General features: G+C 32.5%; 1 protein-coding gene across 1 annotated transcript; it reads left to right on the forward strand.

Annotated features, from left to right (window-relative positions):
- The first annotated feature begins 17233 nt into the window (after positions 1–17233).
- Positions 17234–19531, forward strand: LOC18053481 (O-acyltransferase WSD1). The gene is made up of 5 exons (XM_024190802.1): positions 17234–17452; positions 17543–18121; positions 18672–19025; positions 19132–19254; positions 19370–19531. Exons 1-5 carry the CDS (start codon positions 17234–17236, stop codon positions 19529–19531), a joined length of 1437 nt encoding a protein of 478 aa, XP_024046570.1.
- Positions 19532–21492: the final 1961 nt, after the last annotated feature.

Below are 21492 nucleotides of genomic sequence, written 5' to 3' on the forward strand. Positions count from 1 at the left end.
TCGAATTTGTTGGACTTTTGGACTTAATGAGCAAGGAATTTGACTTTTAAAATAACCATTAAGGCCCAATAATTGAAATTTAATTGGCTGGTAAATTTTAAAATAAAAAAAACTGTAATTTTTTTCTCTTTCTTTTAATTTCTGCAATTTATTTTTTGCATTTATTTTAAATTGTCAGTTGAACTGCTTGATTGTTATTTAAATTTTGTTAATTTATTTATTTTTGTTTATATGGTCGGTTTTATCGCCTAACATTTTAATTTTAGTTTGTTTATTCTTGTACATTAATTTATTTAATTTTATGTTTTATTATATGGCTGATTTTAAAATACCGTCTAAATTATTTCATTTATTTTGTTTGTTTTATGGCTGGTTCTAAAATACCACCTAATATTTTGTTAATTGTTTCCTTTAATTACCTTATTTTTATGGCTGATTTCACTGCCTAATGTTTTTTTTAATTTTAGTTTGTTTATTTTTATTTATTTTTTTTGCTTTTTTAATTTTCAGTTTTTTTTTATTTCTGCAATTTTCATTTAGTGTTTGATGCATCATTAATTTGTTTAGCACACATCATTAGCATTGCATGCCTTGTTGGTCTCATACAAATAGTGGTAGATTAATTAGGAGATCACCTTCACCACCCTTAGATATGGCCGACATAGGAGCTGAAAAATTTTCAGAGCACGAAGATAACCAAGAGACTTCATGCATCCTACTAGAACATGGTCACCATTTTACCAAAGTTGGGATAGGTATAGAGAACTACTTAACATTTGCTCACACCATGGTTTTGAAACATGAGGGTTAATGTCTTACTTCTACAAGAGATTAACATCCCAAAGCAGACAAGTCGTTGAAATGATGTGTAATGGTAAGTTTAGGGATAAAAGTCTTGAAGATGCATTAGATTATCTTGACTATATAGTAGAAAACTCTAGCAGACACATTGCATTCCTTTATTGAAAAACAAGAGTTGATCAATAACCAAACGATGCAAAACTTAACCAATTTGACAGAAAATATCTCCAAACTTACATCTACTCTGACCATGCATAAAAAAGGAAAGTTTCCTTATCAACCTGAATCAAACCCCAAGGGTCAACGACTTCCTTAAATAGGAAATTCAGGAAACCAAAATATAAGCTAAGTCAAATCGGTTACGACCCTTCGTGGTGGTAAAGTTGTCGAAAAACATATCCTGGGCTCTCGTGAAACTAGTAAAGATTCAATTTAAGAGAATAGGGAAGAGTCTATTGAACTTTTAAACCGTAAAGAAATAACCAACTCTCCTCATGTACCCCCATTTCCCCAGGCACTAATCAAGCCAAAAAAATCAAACCACAGTCTAGAAATTTATAAAGTTTTAAAAAAATTAAAGGTCAACATCCCTCTGTTGGATGTCATTAAATAAGTGCTTTCGTATGTTAAATTTCTGAAAGATCTGTGCATGGTGAAAAGGAAACATAAGGTGCAAAAGAAAGCTTTTCTAGAAGAATAGGTGAGTTCTATTCTCTCAACCAATAATGTTTTGAAATATAAGGATCCTGGTTGTCCAACTATTTCTTGCATTATTGGGGATCATAAAATTAGACATGCTCTACTTGATCTTGATGCCAGTGTTAATTTGCTTCCGTACTTAGTGTACCAACAACTCAATCTTGGTGAGTTAAAACCAACATCTACCACTCTTTTACTTGCTGATAGGTCGATTAAGATTCCAAAAGGAATAATTGAAGATGTATTAGTCCGAGTCGATAATTTCATATACCTTGTGGATTTTATTGTTTTGGAAACGGAACCAATTGTAGGAATGGAGTAATGAATTTATCTTTCAGTAACATGACATTGGAACTTAATGTGTTGAACATGTGTAAACGACCTCACCACTAAAAAGAAGATGATAATGAGAATGAGGAGATTGATATCATCGAGCCAATCATTGAGGATCACATTCAGGATGAGAATTTTACAAACTTTATGGAAATTTGTTTTGCTGAGTCAAGTAAGGAATTAAATTGTGATACTGCTAACATATGCTCTATATTTGATTTTATACAGGTACTTGGTTACGATGATCAATCAAACTTTGAAGATACGACACAACCTGAAGAACCAAACAAAAAGGAAGCACCAGAGCTCGAATTAAAGCCTTTACCGGAAGAATTAAAATATGCCTATCTTGGAGAGCAACAGACATATCTGATGGTAATTTATTCCCAACTCATGCATGATCAAGAAGGTAAGTTGCTATCTTTACTTAAAAGGCATAAAACTGCATTTGGTTAGCTCATAAAAGACATAAAAGGCATTAATCCTTTAATCTGCACACACCGAATACACTTATAGGAAAGTGCCAAAACAACCGGTCAACTACAAAGAAAACTTAAGCCTCATATGAAAGAAGTGGTAAAGAATGAGGTCCTTGAACTACTAAATATAGGAATTATCTATTCTATGTCGATAGTAAATGGGTAAGTCCAACACAAGTAGTATCAAAGAAATCTGAAATAACCGTTGTAAAAAATGAAAAAAGTGAACCAATCCCAACACAAATTCCATCTAGTTGGTGCATGTGTATTGATTACAGAAAATTAAATGTTGCCACTAGAAAAGATCATTTTCCCCTTCGATTTTTAGACCAAATTCTCGAAAGAGTAGTTGGACACCCTTACTACTGTTTTATTGATGGCTACTCTGACTATTATCAAATTCCTATAGCCTTAGAAGACCAAAAAGAGATCACATGTACATGCCCATTTGGAACATTTGCATTTATGAGAATGCCTTTTGGACTTTGTAATGCTCTTGCAACATTTCAAAGATGCATGTTAAGCATATTTAGTGACATGGTTGAAAATTGTCTAGAGGATTTTATGGATGATTTAACTGTATTTGGTAAATTTTTTTATACATGTCTTGATAATCTAGAACGAGTTTTAGAAAGGTGCAAAGAAAAATGACTAATTTTAAATTGGGGAAAATGTCATTTCATGACCACTTTTGAAATTGTCTTGGGCCATGTCGTGTAAAGGAATCGAAGTTGACAAAGTTAAAGATGAAGTCATCTCAAAATTACCCTCACTAATGACAATTAGAGAAGTCATTTTTTTTGGACATGCAGGATTTTATAGGAGGTTTATAAAAGACTTTAGTGTCATATTTTGATCACTTTGTAACCTCGTAAGAAAAGACACACTTTTTGAATGGACTAATGATTGTCAATAAGCTTTTGAAAAAATAACTAGTCATTTGACATCAGCCTCAATAATGCAACCCCCTGATTGGTCCTTACCTTTTGAACTAATGTATGATGCTAGTGATTATGCCGTTGGCGTTGTTCTTGGTCAAAAAAAGGAATGTAAGCCCTTTGTCATCTATTATGCAAGTAGAACTTTGAATGGTTCTCAAATGAATTACACAACTAAAAAAGAACTACTTGTTGTAATATTTGCATTGGATAAATATCGTTCATATTTAATTAGTTCATTTACTATTGTTTATTCTGATCATGCTGATGTAAGATATTTAATGTCAAAATAGGATGCCAAACCAAGGTTAATACGATGGATTTTACTACTTCAAGAATTTAACTTGACAATTAAGAACAAAAAGGGCGCCGAAAATGTTATTGCAGATCATCTTTCAAGACTTACAAATGAGTCTTCAATTAAAACAACACCCATCAATGATTATTTCCTTGATGAATTTTTATTTTCTATAAATAAAATGCTTGGTATGCTAATATTGTTAATTATCTTGTAACAGATGAAATGCCATGTGACTAGAGTTCCCAAGACAAGAAGAAATTCTTAACAGAAGTGAAAAGTTTTTACTGGGATGGTCCATACCTATTAAAGTACTGTTCTGATCAAATTTCAAAGATGTATACCAGAAAACGAGGTAAGTATGGTCATTCAATTCTGTCATTTTGAAGCATGCAGTGTCCATTTTTCTTCAAAACTGACAGCTGCAAAAATAATACAGTGTGAATTTTATTGGCCTACATTATTAAATATTCACATGCATTCTGCAAAGTGTGTAAGAATTGTCAAATGGTAAGGTCCATTTCAAAGCGAAACACGATGCCTTTAAATCTCATTCTTGTCATTGAAATATTTGATTGTTTGGGAATTGATTTTATGGGCCCTTTTTCCATCAGCATTTGGATTTGTATACATTTTGGTTGCTATTGATTATGTTTCAAAATGGATCGAGACGATTTCTTGTCGGCACAATGATCACAAGATTATAATCTGCTTTTTAAAAGAAAATCTTTTGAGCAGATTTGGAATACCTCGAGCCATTATCAGTGATGGAGGTAAGCATTTTTGTAATAAGTCATTTGAGTCCTTAATGAAGAAATATGAAATTACATATAAAATTGTTACCCCTTATCACCTTCAAACAAGTGGTCAAGTTGAATTAGCAAATAGAGAGATAAAACAAATTTTTGTAAAGATAGTTAATCCAAACCATAAAGATTGGTCTCTTCGAATAAATGATGCACTTTGAGCATATCGTACTAGCTTTAAAACATCTTTGGGAATGTCACCCTATCGGCTTGTTTATGGTAAACCTTGCCACTTATCGATTGAACGTGAACATAAATCATTTTGGTCCATTAAAGCTTTTAATTCAAATCTTGATGATGCTGGTAATGTTCGTAAATTGTAATTCAATTAACTTGAGGAATTAAAGAATTATGCATATCAAAATTCCAGAATTATTAAGGTAAGAACTAAAGTTTTTCATGATAAAAGAGGTGAAAAAGTTTTGCTTTATAATTCTCGTCTCCATTTGTTTCCAGGGAAGTTAAAGTTAAAGTGGAATGGTCCATTTTGTTGTAAAAAAATGGTAGAAATTGAGAATCCAAAGGATGATATCACATTTAAAGTTCATGGTAAAAAATTGAAACCATATTTGGAATACCAATCATGTGAAGCAGACACCGAAATTAATTTGAGTAAACCACCAAATCTTAATTGAACCTTTTGTTTTAATTTTTTTTTATTTACTGTTATTTTACCGTTTGTTGATTTTTTTCTTTTTTATTTCTTAAATGGAGTGCATTACATTATTTTTAATTATGTGTTGTTTGACAATTTTGTTTTACCTCACCAATTTTTATATTTGTCATGAGTACCTTCATAAAAATGATCATTTTTAAACATCTTAAAGAACTTTTACATGTAAAATTTCACCTAAGAAACTTGCTCCAATTTTGTAAATCACATTCTATTTGAGATCTACAACCACCAGAGTTAGTATCTCACGTTAAAGATTTAGAAAGACAACTCAAAGAAATAGAGGATGATATTTATGAACTACAATCGGAACTGGAGGTAAATTCAATAAAAGGACGAAGGTGAGTTATATTCCTTGTGTGTTTTTTTTTATTTTGTTGTTGTTCTTCACTTTTGATTTGATTTTGCTGATTTGATTCGTTTTGTTTTAATCCACTCTCCCATATAAATGGCGGATAATGGTACTCCGTGACCTTTTAAGTCGGTATTTTCAGTTTCCCACAATAACTGAACCCCAAAATCAAGCATGGAAGAAATACAATATAAACTGTATAAGTGTTTTCCTTATCTCCCTCAAAATGCTCTTAAGAAGATTTACAAAGATTATTGTGAACAACTGCGTTTGTTAATGATCAATAGGATTCTTGCTAACATTCATTGGTTAATTGAAGCAAAGGTCCGACTGGCAGGTGAGTTTTTTGATCCATTTGTTTCCCATATGCCTGGTTTTGGTAAAAGCACATTCGCTAAAAAAGGAAGAGCTAAGCGACTTGGCTCTAAATGTCCTAACTGTGTAAGACTTGCTTGCAAAAAACCACATTGTAAAACTTTAGGAATGGTTTCTGTAAATCATGAAGATAAAATAAAATTTGTTAAGGATGGCATGAGTAAAGAATCGTTGGATGATATCTTACGATCTCTTGAGACGTATCCGTGCGGATATGTTCAACGTGAAATTCATAATTTATGGAATTTGTTCCAAAAGGAAAGTGCACAGTTTAGTCTTGGGAATGTGACTCTAAAAGACCCTATTTGTCAGTTTATAAGAAAACTGGATGGGAAGCCTATCCTTGACCCATATAGGGCGTTTAAGCCATTACTAGACGTAAAACTAAAGGAAGATGTGAGCCATAATCACAAGTACCAGTAAATATCCTTTTTTATTTTATTGTTCTTTTATCTTTTGCATTATTATTATTATTATTATTATTATTATTATTATTATTATTATTATTATTGTGTTTATTATGTTTAATTATTGTTTGCTTTTTTCTGTTTACTCTTGAATTATTGAGCCAAAAGCTTCATGTGTCATTTGACAAACACACCACCCTATTTATAGATGTGTATCATTGTGTCCGTCACCAAGATCTTTAAATAAGAGCTTCTTTTCAAGCACTCACAAATTGTTTCTATTTAGAATTGTTCTAATGACGACAATTTCAAGCAGACAACTTAAGAACATTTGTGTGCTTTCTAGATTTCGCTATGGAAAGTATAAGTAGTTCGTTCAGGCAGCTATAAATCTTAGTCATGCTATAACAGAGAGACAACTACATCTTGTTTATGGAGGAGGTGACCGAGGATTATCAAAGATTGTCTCTGAAGTTGTTTTTGTTCGAGGAAGCCAAGTGTTAGGCATTATTCCAAAAGCCTTAAAACCTTTAGGATGTCTGCCAAACCCACCAACTGGAGAAGAGTTAGTTGTCTTAGGAGATCTTACAACTTTAGAGACGTTAATTACATTTGCTTCTTGAGCCCATTTGAATATCCATAAAAAACTCATCGGTTTATTAAATGTTAATAACTTTTATGATGGCTTAATAACATTTCTTAATTATGCAATTAAAAATTATTTCATTCCACCCTCAGCGAAAAAACTCTTTATTTGTGCTCCTACTGCTAATGAGTTACTTGATTTTTTGCAAGCTTACAAACCAAAACCAGATCCCATGACTTTGGTGTTGGATCGGGCAACTGATGATGATGGCAATAACTCTCATAAAAAATATAAATTAGATTTAACTCTCCATTTGTAAATATTTTCCAGCAGTGGCTAAGTGAAGTCTTCTAAACTCTACTCATTTCTTCTAAGATATTGAGGACAATGTCTCATTTAGGTTGGGTGGAGAGAATAGTTGACAATTGTGGAATGTCTCAGTCCTGGTGATGTTTTTACTAATTTTTGTTGTAAAGACTAACTTTGGATAAAAATTTGAGTCGAAGATGGCAGAATATAGAATATAGTGTCTCTAGAAACAATCTTCTTAATTTTAGTATTTTGTTTTTTAAAAAAATTATTTCCTAACTTCTTTTTTTTCTCTCTTTTGCTCTTTTTCTCTTTTTCACTTAATCATCTCCCTTAAGTTTCTGCAATCAGTCCCAATTTTTTTTAGTGTTTTCTTTAACTAAAAAAAAAAGTTTTCTTTTTCGGTGTGATCTTTTAACATTGGATAACATGATGATTTTTAAATTTTGGTATTTGTATTATCTTTGGCCTTGAGTTATGCTACACTATGTTTTCCCCTTTGTATGTTGAAACATAAATTGAGAAATTTGATGAGTGAAATTGATTAAGCCATTTGGAGGAATGTACATGTTATGAAAAGTCCAAACAAGTTTTTAAGCCTATTATCCTTGGAGAGTAATCATGTTTGCCTATACAGCTTCATGATTTATTATACAGGATCTCTATATTTTCTTTAAAGTGAAAAAAAGAGAGTTTGTGCAGCCACATCTAAAAGTCTATTGAACTAGTGGATATGAAAGATTATTTAGAGCTCTAAAAGATAACAAAAGGCCATTTTTGATCCGTTTGAGCCTTTCTAATCAACCCTATTATAAAATATCTATAGTTAACCCCTTTGAGCCTTTAAAAGTAATAATAATAATAATAACTTTTTCTTTGATAACCTATCATCCTGTCACACTCCGATGTGGAGTATCACTTTATGGTTTATGTTTTCCACCACCCAATTATGTTTGAAAATAGGGATGATTATGTATTCTTAATAATATTTCTATGAAAAAAAGAGAGGATATGTATATATAAATAAATAAATAAAATGAAAAAAATGAAAGAAACAAAAAAACGAAAAAAAAATTCCAAACACCTTGTAATCTCCAAAAAGTCTCATATTTTTCCTCAGATGAAGAAGTTATTGTTTGCCAAATTTGTCATAAACGTAAACATAGTGCTGCTGAGTGTTGGAACAGATATGACACTGACAATTAAGAGGATTTACAAGCCCTAGCTGCCATGAATCATCAAGACAATAGTGATCAACAGTTCTATGTGGATTCTGAAGCAACATCACACATGACAAATAACACAGGTAATCTTGATCATGTAAAGCCTTATAGAGGTAATGACAAAATAATTGTTGGCAATGGTCAAGATTTAAATATTTTACATATTGGTTCTGCTTATTTAAATACAAATCATGGTACTTTACACTTCAATAATATTCTAGTTGTTCAAAAACTGAAAAGAGTCTCCTATCAATTGGACAACTCATTGACGATATTAAATGTGTTTTTGAATTTAACACTAATGGTTTTATTGTGAAGAGCAAGGAAAATAAGGTTCTCGCAAAATGGAGTAAGCAAGGGAAGCTATACACCTTGGAAGGAGACTTTCTACTGCCTTTAACGCAACTAAAAGAAAATCTAGCGTTTCTAGTTTATGGCACAAGATGCTTGGCCATGCCAATCTTAAAATCTTAGAGGCTTTAAAACGCAATAATTTTATTAACCTTCCTAGTTGGCCTAATGCACCCTATATTTGTGTTTCCTACTAATTAGACAAAAGTTTTAAGAAATCTTTAATTTATCTAATAATAAAGCAAATTTTCCTTTACAAAAAGTACATTGTGATTTATGGGGTCCAGCTCCCATTACTTCTACTCAACATTTTCGTTACTATGCATTATTTATAGATGAGTACTCATGTTTTAGTTGGTTATATTCCTTAAAATAAAAATCTGATTTCTCTTAGTGCTTCTTGAAATTTCAAAAACAAGTTGAAAATCAATTGGACAAAAAGATCACAATATTTCAAAGCGATGAAGGAAGGGAATTTAATTCTATTGCCTTCATCAAATTATATGTCCATACACTCTAGAGGAAAATGGTATTGTTGAGAGAAAACATAGACACATCAATAAGATAGCTTTAACTACGATGTTTCATGCTTCATTGCCACTCGAATTATAGGTAGATTTTTTTCTTGCAGCCACATATATCATTAACAGGCTACCTTTTTCAACTTTAAAAAATAAAAGCCCTTACGAATTTCCTTTCAAAAACTTGCCAAACTATAAAGGGTTAAAGTCCTAGCTTGTAGATGCTTTCCTTATCTTCGGGATTCTAATAAAACAGAATTGATAAAAAATCATATCCAAGTGTTTTCATAGGCTATAGTCCCCTCTATAAAGGATATTGTTGTCTACAACTGGAGATTAATAGTGTATATACATATATCAAGGCATGTTGTTTTTTATGAAAATAATTTACCATTAAAAAAATTAACATCATCTTTTTTAATGTGCAGGAACAAAGTACATTGACCACTTTCCCTCAACAAGACTAGTGGCTCTCAAAGAATTCTCCCAATTATGAAAATTTTAATGATTCACGTGCTGTCAAAGCAAACAATTCTAAAGGCACAACAATATCAACACTATATGTGCAATTCGTGGCCCATGTGGATGCGAATTTGGACAACAACTCAAACGTTACTTTTCCAATTATTTCAAATTTACAGCAAGACAATTTTGAAGACAATTTGAATACTTCTTTTCCTAGTTCAACAACTCCACACGACAACTCAAAAGCAATTCCAAATATTTTGGAGTCTCCACATGCAATGCAACCCTTGAGTACTAATGATCCAAATTCTCGTAGTTCATATGCAACTAAACCAACCAATTTGTCCATAAATACAGACAACAGCTCTGCTACAAATTCACAAATAGAATATCTTGACATATCCAATCGCTTATTTTTGGAACTTAAAATACCAAACACTATCGTAGAACCACAAAGCCTAAATGCTCATCCCATGATGGCACGTAATAAACTCAAACAAAATAAGTTAGCCCTTTAGACCAGCCACAGTAGTCAAATTGAACCCAAAACACTCAAAACTGCCTTAAAGAATCCAATTTGGATTCAAGCTATGAAAGAAGAGCTTCAAGCATTGCATTAAAATCAAACATGGTCTTTGTGCTGCGACTTAACAATGTTAATGTCATCGAATTGAAGTGGGTATATCATATCAAATATAGAGAAGATGGAACCATTGATCAGTATAAAACTCGATTAGTTGCCAAGTGATTCACACAAATTCCCAAAGTCGACTTCGATGAAACCTTCAATCTCGTTATAAAGACCACAACTATTCGCCTTATCCTTGCAATTGTTGAAAGCTCAAAATGGCTTTCAAGCATCTAAATGTTCACAACGTTTTTCTTCATAGACTATTAAAGGACATTGTCCACATGGAGCAGCCACCCGAGTTTCGCAATTCACGTCATCCATCATATGTTTGCAAACTTCAAAAATTGCTCTATGGCCTAAAACATGCATCTAGAGAGTGGTTCAAGTGTCTTTCTTAAGCCTTAATTTCTCTTGGATTTTCTAGTAACAATGTTGACAACTCTTTGTTTATATTAACAACAAATCCATTCTTATACTTATATTAATTTATGTTGATGATGTGATAATTACAAGAAATAATGAGAAGGAAATTCAATTAATTATCAACAATCTCACCTCAAAGTTTGCTTTAAAAGATCTTGGTAATCTAAATTATTTCCTCGGCATTGAAGTTCAACAATTCACGCATTGCATCTTTCTATCTCAAGCAAAGTACACTATAGACATTCTTTCAAAGGCACGGATGCAGGATTGTTCTCCTATCAACACGCTAATTGTTGTATGATCAATACCGTGTTCGAATGATAATGAACCTGTGGATGCGACTGAATATAGAGGTCTTGTTAAAAGCCTTCAGTATCCCACCTACATAAGGCCACATATCACATTTGTTGTCAATCAGGTCTCTGAACATTTCTAAGCGCCAACAAAAGGCAATCTCAAAAAAGTGAAAAGATTCCTTCATTACCTTAAAGGTACCTTTGACTTTGGCCTTAGATTTTTGTCTCAATGCTCTCTCAAGCTCTATGCCTTTTCGCATTCTGATTGGGTTGGATGTCCGATTACAAGATGAAGTACAACAAGATTATGCATTTATCTTAGAAGAAATTGTATCTCTTTGAGCTAAAAAAAAATAACACACAGTCTCTCGCTCAAGAGCCAAAGCCAAATATAGGTCCATGGCCTCTGCCGCTACCGAATTGACATGGCTCACATATCTAGTTAAAGATATTGAGTTTATGTATTCCGAAAGCACCTACACTTCTTTGTGATATTATGAGTGCAATTCATATGACTAAGGGATCATTATTTACACGACACGTGCCTTCCCATCTTCAGATTGCAAAAACACTCTTACAAAACCTTTGAGGAAGCATCAATTTCTCATGATACGAACCAAGCTAGGTGTTCATTGCACGTCAATGCCTAGATTGAGGGGGGCTAATAAGGACAAGTCACAGCTAGCAACAAAGATGGTAGTTTGTATTGCCATAGTAAAAGGATTTCCAACATCTCGTCTAAGCTAGAATTTTGATGCAAAATAGAGTAACAACATATGTCACAGTGGATTCATCACAATGGCTAGTTGATTAAGAATAATTATTGTAAGTGCAATTATCCATTGACCACCTATTTTTTCGTGTTTTTTTTTTAAATACACATCTTTTTTTTCTGCTGATTTCCGCCTGAAATTACATTTTCTTGCATGCATCCACTTCCATATACATGTTGTTATAACTTTACTAACATCATGGGGGTAAATTTGTCATTTGACCTAAACAAACAAAAATGACGTTGTTTACGCACTAGTAATCCAAGACCTAGCTTCGGATCGGATTCGGATCCAATATGAAAATCCAATCAAATTGTACAATTAAAAAATTAAAATTAAAATATAAGTATAAATAAGATTTACCATTTAAGTTACATATATTTAATTTAATTTTATTTTATTTATGAAAATAATTCAGTTTGTTTTGCAATCTTTCTTTTTTTTGTCATTTAGCTAGGGTAAAATAGTCGTTTTATGTTTAGGGATAAAATAGTTATTTTTTAAAATTCTATTAATTTCTTTAACAGAGTTAATACAATAGTGGACAACTGAAACACTTTGTAACTTTAGTTAAAAATTAGCCCAAAAAAAGATTTTTTTTTTTAAAAAAAAGCCTGAAAATTTAGGTGGTCGGTGGATAATTGCTCAAAATATTGTCTTTCCTATTACACCATCTTAAACATCTTCATATATTGTAAAATTCAAGCAATTTAATTAAGAGAAAAACAACTACTGTTTTCACCATATTCAAGCATCTCAAATATTTTTAGTGGGGAGTGTAGTTTTTAGTATGATTGTTAGGTGGCCTCTTGTCCTTTAGTCATTTATAATCCTACAGCGGCTTCTATGGTGTCATTTCCTTTTATTGGCGAGGTACAATTTGGGATAAAGGTAAGCTATAGGATGTGTTGCCCTCTTCCATTTTTAAGCAAATTTTATTGGTTCATATTTCTACTGGGGAGCCAAATTTGATTCAATAGGATCTTTCCCTTGATGGCATTTTTCACTTGCGATCGACTTGGGAGCTTGTGCATTGTTCTAGGCCGAGGGATGAGGTTTTTCGGTTATCTAGCAAGCATATTCTGCCTTGGGTGTCTTTTTTCCTATGGCATTTGTTGCATAGGTTTTTGCCTATTGATGATTTCTTATGTCCGAAGGGTTTTTGTATGGTCTCTCGGTGTATTTGTGGTCGGGCTGCTGAGACTTTTCGGCATTTATTTATTGATTGGCCACAGGTTCGCTTGGTTTGGGATCATTTTCAGAGGATTTTGAGTAAAAGAGATGTTGCTTTTTTGACCCTCATGCTTTGCTTCTTCATTGGCGGCAGTGTGCCCTTTCTCGTAGTCATCTTCAAGTCCTCCTGCCTTACTTCATTTTGTGGCAAGTTTGGAAGCCTATAATGCTTCTAGGTTTGATTCCCAGTCATTCTTTGTTGATGCAGTTATCTATCAGGTGGTACTAGATCTTAGGATTGCTAGTTTCATTTTTCACTTTAAGCTTTCTCAACTAAGGAGAGTTTTTGAGTTCTCGGATTGTGGAGGGTTTGAATGTTACAGCTCCACTTAGTAGGTCGATTCATTTAGTTTTTTGAATGAGGCCGCTTCCTGAAGTTGCAAAGCTAATTGTGGATGGTTGCTCTAAGGGCAATCCTGGGATGGTTGCTTCAGGTGGTATTCTCCAAGATCATCGAGGTGTGGTTTTGGCTGCTTTTGGATCTTTTCTTGGTTGCCAGACAATACTTTATACTGAGTTTATGTTGTTTGTGAGGTGTTGGAGCTTGGTGCTTAGTATGGTTGCTCTTTGTTTGAGATAGAGTCGTATTCGACCACGGTTGTTTCTTAGATTCATTCGTGGGGTCTTATTCGCTAGGATTGTGCTTATTTGTTGCGTCATGTGTGCGCCTTGCCATCTTCCTCTCCTATTTGGTTAGACATGTGCTTTAGGAGGCTACTTCTATTGTTGATTTTCTGACCAATTGGGTTTGCACTCATCAGGTTAGTCGACTTTTCTTGAATTCTCAAGATCTTCCTACAAGTTTATCTAGTATTCTCTATTTAGATAGGCAGGCTATTTCTCATGTGAGACTATAGGAATGATGGCTTTCTTTTTCCTTTGATGATTTTATATTTCTCTTCTTATTCTTGTGTATTTGCTCTTACTTTAGAAGGTTTTGATTTATAATCTCCTCCTTATGTATTTTCTTTATTGTTGATTTGACAGATACAAGTCTTGTCTAGCCCCCAATCTCTAAGTGGTTTTATTAAAAAAAAAATCTAAAACTTTTAATGGCTGTTTAAATAAGAGGTGACTCATTTTAAGGATCTTCTAAAAATACTCTAATCATGCAATTGGAGGTCGACACCTCTCGATATAATGGGTTCATTTCAGGAAGGCATGCAACAGCAACATTAATTGATATTTGCTGGCAAATTATAGCCAAATTTGAGTAAATGGTGCAAAATACAGTCAGAGTCACAAAGGTCTAAGTCATGCGCATTCAAAACGCCTTTTTTCAAAGCTCAAAAGATAAACAAAACTTTGTCAGCCTAGATAGCATTAACGGTAGAGAATTTTCATTAATAACATGGTTAATATATTGCCACGAATTCCAGCTGGCAGATTATTAATGAGATAAATTCTTTCGCAGGAAGAGACAGACGAGAGTCAGCATCATGTATCCTGTGTCTTTCTCCAATTAAGCAGCCAACTAACCAGATTAAAGTGTCCTGGATCGAATTGAGAAGCCAGTGCTTTTCAAAAACAAATGATCCATAAAGACTTACGTGTATATAACGTGCATAAGTTATGACCTAGTCTTGTTTCAACCAAATTAGGTGTTATATTATCGACTTTTTTTTTAGTACTACATGTATTAATGCGTGCAATTTTTATCTTTTTGGTTGCTAGCTAGTTAAAGAAGAGAATCAGTGACGTCTATGGCTAACGAGGTGGTTAATACTTTAGATATTATTCTCTTTTCAACAGATTTGTTATGATAGTCACCCAAGAGATAGAAAGGCAAATGCACAGTATGAAAAATGTAACGGGGGTTAATTTATTATTTTTGTCTAGATTTAAGTATGCGGTGGTTATTATTTTTTTAGTAGTGTTATATATTTTAAATTTTTTATCTTAAAAATGATTTTGAATAATGTGGCATTCATTAATTAATTGATAAAATAATATAATTAACTTACTTCAATCTTGTAAAGAATTTTAATCATCTAATGAATGACACATTATCTGAGATGAAATTAAAAAAATAATAATTAGATGTCTATCATTATCTATTTTCATTTTGTTGTTGTAGTTCTATGTTACATATAATACTTTGGTTGCTTTTGACTAAATTATTTTAAAGTTCACTTGAAAAATTACAGGTAGTGTATACTGATTTATATTTATTCTACTTTTTAAATTATTCACTTTCCTATTTTTCTTATTCCCTTCACCGAATCCTTCCACCAGTAGTTAGTATTAATTCTCAAGTTGATTAAGCATACTATCATGGTGGAAGGTAAATTAAAAGAGTAGCATCCTAACTAAAGCTTTAAATTGTTATGTGCACTATTGTGGAGGTCCAAGCAGAGCTAAGACTGAAAATCAGGGGGGTGCTGGGAGCAGTTTGGAGCGGAGCTAGAAAATTGGTTGTGGAGGGGCATTTTGAATTGTAATAAATAAAAATTTTGGGGAAAAAAATTAGGATGAACTGGATAAACAAGCTCTTAAAGTAAAATTTTAATCAAGTGGTATTAAGCATGTTACTTAAGGGGGGAAAATATGGTATCAATACGTAAACTTATAGAAAAGAGTTTCTTTTCAGTTCTTGTCTTTTTGGAAAGAAAAGAAAAGAAAATTATTGGAGGCAAATGTTTTTTTCGTTAGGGGAACTTGTGAACTAATTGCTGGGGGAAATTGCACAAACACAATCGCACAAACCCCAATTTACTCCGTCACTAATGTAAACTTTTAAGTTTCTTAATTGAAAAAATGTAAATATAGGGGTAAAATATTAAGCTAATAAAGTTACAGAGGTCAATTCATATATAATACTCAAAACTATTTTTATGAGCAAAAACATAAATTCCATGAAATAATTTTATTTGGGCTAGAGGGGCCAAGGCTCTTATAAGTTATAAGCCCATAGCTAGCTCAGCAATTAGTGTAGGTGTGGATGCTCTTAAGAAAGTATTCATGTCAATATTATAGAATTTTTAATTTTTAATGGCTTTATCTAATTGTATAGCATGTAATATATCATCTGTATCCGTTTACCTTTTCAAAAAATATAATAAAAATGTATAATATTATGTGTATAAAGATCTTAAAGTCAACAATAGCCAATTGTTTTTAATAAAATAACAGTGGACAATTCCTCTACTGTCAATGTACTGATATTTGGTATAAAGAAGTGTCTATATATTTCTTAATTACTGAAAGAAGAGAAAAAAAAGAAAAAAAAGCCAGCTTGGAATGTAACCTACCCATATCAGATTTTCAATGTCATAAATATCAATTCATATTGGTAAATTCTTTCATACAATTAATAAGATTTATGAATGGATGCATCCCAGTTTGTGCATCCTCTTGTTTATTATTTTTGCTATCAGGCATCAATAAAAAGAATACAAAACTGCCCATCATTATTCAGTTATGATTGCAAGTCGGTACAACGAAACCAAGCCACATGCACACGGGGACATATTAGCATTGCATTGGTCATTAGTCAGAAAGCTGTATAGCTAGTTGCATCTCTTTATTACTTGAACTGTTCATAGAATTGAGCTTGAGCATGATTGTTAAAGAAAATTGAGGATCCTAATCCAATTATTAATTTGCCTCTGATTGCCTGGGATTTGCTTTTACATTGGTTGAAGGTAGTAACCTAAACAACAAAACATATCTAAGCATTTATGCTCCCTCGGGTGCGTGCAAAAGGAGGATTACTTGGCGCTCTTAATTAATTTCGTTTTCTTTTTCCTTTTATTATCTCACAATATGACTTTAAAAACTTGTAGTTCAGGTAATTAATTATAAGATTAATACCGTACTACGCAAGTCCTTCTTTATTAAGAGGACACTAATAAATGTGAAACACATGGATTCATATACAAGCAATTCCCTTTGCATAGGAATGTGGCTACTGGTCGTTTGAACCGAGAATTTTTTTCTCGTAATTATACAATTTTTAACAAAATAGTTATCGACAACCGAATAACTTTTTTTTTTTCGGGTTTTAAAGCTTTACTTGTATGAACTCCACCGATTACTACAAGATGTAATAGTCATGAAAAAGCTATACCAAAATCGGCCTTGAGAATTTCTTTACGAAAATATTTCAACAAAAGCGGCTAATTGATATTCCCAAAATTGACGGTGCATTATACTTTTTATAGTTCAACTGCAATTGGCGTTTAGTGAAATTAAAGCAATATTTATTTATTATTAAAAAAATCATACTAAAAATCACGTAATCATGTGGTAACATATGAAAATGGAAAGAGAAATTGAAGCAAACAAAATTAGAATGGAGCTCAAGGAAGAAGAAGAATCCGAACCTGTGAGCCCCACTGCTCAGTACTTGAGCAGCTCAACTCTTTCGCTTTGCATTCTGGCTATTCTGGAGTTTGAACAAGTACTTGATGATTCTCTACTTATGCAATTGGTTAAGGACGTTTTCCTCTCCATCAGCCCCCGTTTTTCCTCAGTAATGGTAACGTGTCTCTATCTATCTTTTTAATGTTTCTATGTATATTATTCTGTGTTTCACTAAATAATTAATTAAAGCCTTGGAACTTGTCAGGTTAGAGATGAAAACGGAGCAAAACAATGGAAGAGAGTTGAAGTGAAGCTAATAAACCATGTCAAATTTCCTTTTTGCCCTTCAGGATTGTCACCAGAGTCTTATGACAAGTACCTTGGTGACTACATTTCGGAAATTGGAATGCAGCAGCTTCCGCAAAGCCAGCCTTTATGGGAAATTCATCTAATCAGATCCCCTACAAGCCATGCAGCTTGTACTCTGATATTCAAACTTCATCATTCACTTGGCGATGGATTTTCTTTGATGGGCGCTCTTCTTTCATGTTTACAAAGGGCTGATGATCCTTCTCTTCCATTGACATTACCTTCTGTTTTTTTGCCCTCGAAGGCAAAGGATGAAAGCAATGGCAGCATTTTCACGAGGGTCCTTAAGATTTTTTCTACGGTTTCAGACACTGTATTAGATTTCTGTTGGAACTTCGTGAAGATTACAACGGCTGAAGATGATCAAACTCCGATACGATCGGGGGATGATGGAGTGGAGTTCCGGCCAGTCAGGGTAGCAACAATGACCTTCTCTCTAGATCACGTCAAACAAATTAAGACCAAAGTCGATGCGGTATGGTTATTAATTACTTTTCACTGCCTTTTTAGATACCAATTACCAATAATAATAATTGACGATCTAATTTTAATTAAGTTCATTGTTATCGTATAAATATATGATTTAGTTTTGTGGACACGCTATGCCCTACATATCTCATCCTTTGAAGAGAAATAATCGAACCCAGGTTTTATAGAAAATTTGTCTTTAAAAGCAAATACGTAAGTTGTATATACAAGGCTCCTATTTTACTGGTCATTTGAATTTGAGTTCTGAAAGAAGCAGGGTTTAAAAATTGATTTGAATTTTGTCCACCTCTTTAACTTTTAAAAAATAAACTAAAAAGAAATTGTACAAAGAAAGAAAAAATTGTTACCAATATCCATTGATTAATTGTTATCACTAGCAGAAAATGTAACTTGTGTTACTCAGAGATGATGCAACATAGTCATGTCAAGGAGAAATTCTTATATATATGGTGGTAACAGTACATGTCTTCTTGCCACTATTCAGTAGCATTCACTGCACATGCACGATGTATTTACATTAATTTTTTTGATTGCAGACTATTAATGATGTTGTTACTGGAATAATCTTCTTGGGGACTCGGTTGTACATGCAAGAATTGAGGCATGATTCAAGCAATGCAATATCTACAGCACTGATATTGCTCAACACAAGGGTTTTTCGAAGCTACGAGTCCGTGAAGGATATGCTCAAACACGACGCTAATGCACCATGGGGCAATTATTTTGCTTTCCTACATGTGTCCATACCTGAGCTAACTGATGATTGGTCTTCAAACCCACTCGAATTCGTCGTGAAAGCACGACAAATCATGAATTTCAAGAAAAATTCTTTAGCTGTTTATCTCACTGGTAGGGTTTTGGAGATTTTGAAAAAATTTAGAGGCCCTGAGGTATGGAATTACTTTATTTCGATCCCTAGTCAATAGTTTAATTAGGTATTGAGAGTATCCAATCTTTATTTGAATTTAATTTTTAATAATTGCGGGCTGCAGCTAGATATATCCACAGCACACTGAAGAATACGAGTATGGGGATGACAAATCAGATTGGACCGGTGGAAAAAATGGCTTTAGCTATCATCCAGTTAAAGGCCTATACTTTGCGGTGGTCGGTGCACAGGTATTTATATAAATTGATCATTTTGGTCAGAATGCATGCATATTCAAGACCCAAACAAATACTAAATGTTCAAACTTGAATAACTGATGCTTGATTTAATTTGATTTGTTGACAGAGTCTTTCAGTGACAATTATAAGCTACATGGAGAAGCTAAGGGTTTCTGTAGTAGCAGAAGATGGCTTCATAGATTCTCAGAAGCTGAAATCATGCGTTGAACATGCCTTTGAGGTGATGCTAAATGCTACAGTCGAAACAAAATTTCTAAATAGTCATTAACCGCTTGCCTAGTAATAATTTGGCGAAAAGTTCGTGTATTATACCCGAGTGAGATCTGAGACAGAAATGAATCTATATTTGTTAGCCTCGATCGCCCAATTCTACTCACTTCCTTTATTATATTTCCATATTCTTAAATTAATGCAAAAATAATGTCATTTTGCTAAAATTTCTCTCTTCTTTTGCCTTCCATCTTACTTAATTTCTCATTAAAAAAAATACAAGTTGAGTAACAGATAAACACACACACACACACACATACATATATATTAAATTTTTGTGTGTAATAATAGCTTGGGTGACAAATTGAAGTCCAAATAGTCCCCGTAGGGGAACTTAAAAAATTAATTCGTTGTGAAGTTATAAATATTTACGAGTATTTGATAAATCTCGTCCTAATTAGACATTATGTTAGAGCTGTATGTACGTTATGCTATCTATACTGTATGATATGAATTTTAGCCCTTTTATTGTACTGCTATATACTATAATCAGGGTAAATGTCTGTTTAAACTCTATATTTTGAATTTAGTACTCATTTAATCCATATATTTAATAAAAGCACCTTAAGATATCGTAGTATTTTTTTGGTCTGGAATTTTAAAATGCGAGAAAGTTTGGGAAAGCTTTAAAACCGCACAGTTTTAAAGCATTATGAAATTAACATTTTAAAACCGCAGGATTTTAAAGTTTTTCCAGACTTTCCCACACTTAAAAATTCTGGATTGAAAAATTTCTATAAGATATCCTTATTGTTAAATATGTTTCACTCCTATCCTTGTGTTTTCTTTCCTTTTACAATAATACTCTTACAATAATATTTTTGGGGATATTAATAAGAAAATGATAATTTATTAAATTAATCTTAAAGTAACATAAAAATTTACAAAAACTTTTGTATTATTATTTTACTTTTAGGATTAATTCGGTAAATTATTTTTTTATAAAATAATTAGTAGTAACATTGCTTTAAGTTGACTTATATTAATTTATTTATAAGCCGTTATTAGTAAGATTCTTGTATGGGTACAAAAATATTAGTTCTTTCTCACTAATATTTATTAGTTAATTTACTAATAAATAATTGTTGGGTAATTTTGCTAATTATTTTTTATAGATAAATTATTTAATGTTAAGAATATTGTTGGAAGAGTATTATTATAAAAAAAAGAAAAAAATATGGGTAAGAATATAATATATTTAACTGTTGGAGTTCTTTGAGGAATTTTTTAAAATAAAAATACCTATAATCACTTAAATCAAAATATGGAGATTAAATAAATATTTACTCACCATAATTATATATGGAGTTCGGTTTGATGAATATTTACTCACCATAATTATATATGGAGTTAGCTTAGCATAGTATGTGGTTATATTGTAATATATTTTAAGAAAAATGCCTATTCAATGGATATGAACAAATCTTTATTGAAGGTCACTGGTTCTCCATTCCATATTGAAAGTTCTCGATACCATATTAAAATTTGATGATATGGTCTGAGAATTTTGAAGGGATTCAAATATCTAGGGCCATGCAGATGCATACTCACCCATGCCTACACCCATGTGATTTCTTAGCGGTGCCTTTCCACGTCATCTAGATCGTTTACTCTTTTGCCACCAAGTTAACAAACAAAAACAAAATTCCCACCATTCTTCGTTTAATCATTTACTCCATTTATAATAGCGATTAGAAAGTCAATGCATTGAAGGTAAAGCCACATTGGGCTTTTACAGTTGTAGGAGCTAGTTGCGTCTCTTTATTTCTTTTTTCAAGCGTGTCCATGTGAATGAGCTTGAGAGTTGAGACAAATGTTATTCACCGTTCAGGCAGTTGCGTCTCTCTTCTCGAATCATTGCTCATTGGTAGAAATGTTGATGACACTCAATTTCCAACAAACTCTATCCATATTGATTTTATAATTAATTCTTTCAAACTTCCATGATCATTAAAAATT

The sequence above is a fragment of the Citrus clementina genome, unplaced genomic scaffold (genome assembly GCF_000493195.1).
Source record: "Citrus clementina cultivar Clemenules unplaced genomic scaffold, Citrus_clementina_v1.0 scaffold_2, whole genome shotgun sequence".
In the NCBI taxonomy this organism is placed as follows: domain Eukaryota; kingdom Viridiplantae; phylum Streptophyta; class Magnoliopsida; order Sapindales; family Rutaceae; genus Citrus; species Citrus x clementina.

Bases quoted from the DNA above. Each gene is read 5' to 3' on its own strand.
- LOC18053481 (XM_024190802.1), top strand. From the start codon at position 17,234: ATGGAAAGAGAAATTGAAGCAAACAAAATTAGAATGGAGCTCAAGGAA. The intron at 17,453-17,542 runs GTAACGTGTCTC...GGAACTTGTCAG, and splicing joins CCCGTTTTTCCTCAGTAATG to GTTAGAGATGAAAACGGAGC. The intron at 19,026-19,131 runs GTATGGAATTAC...GGCTGCAGCTAG, and splicing joins AAAAATTTAGAGGCCCTGAG to ATATATCCACAGCACACTGA.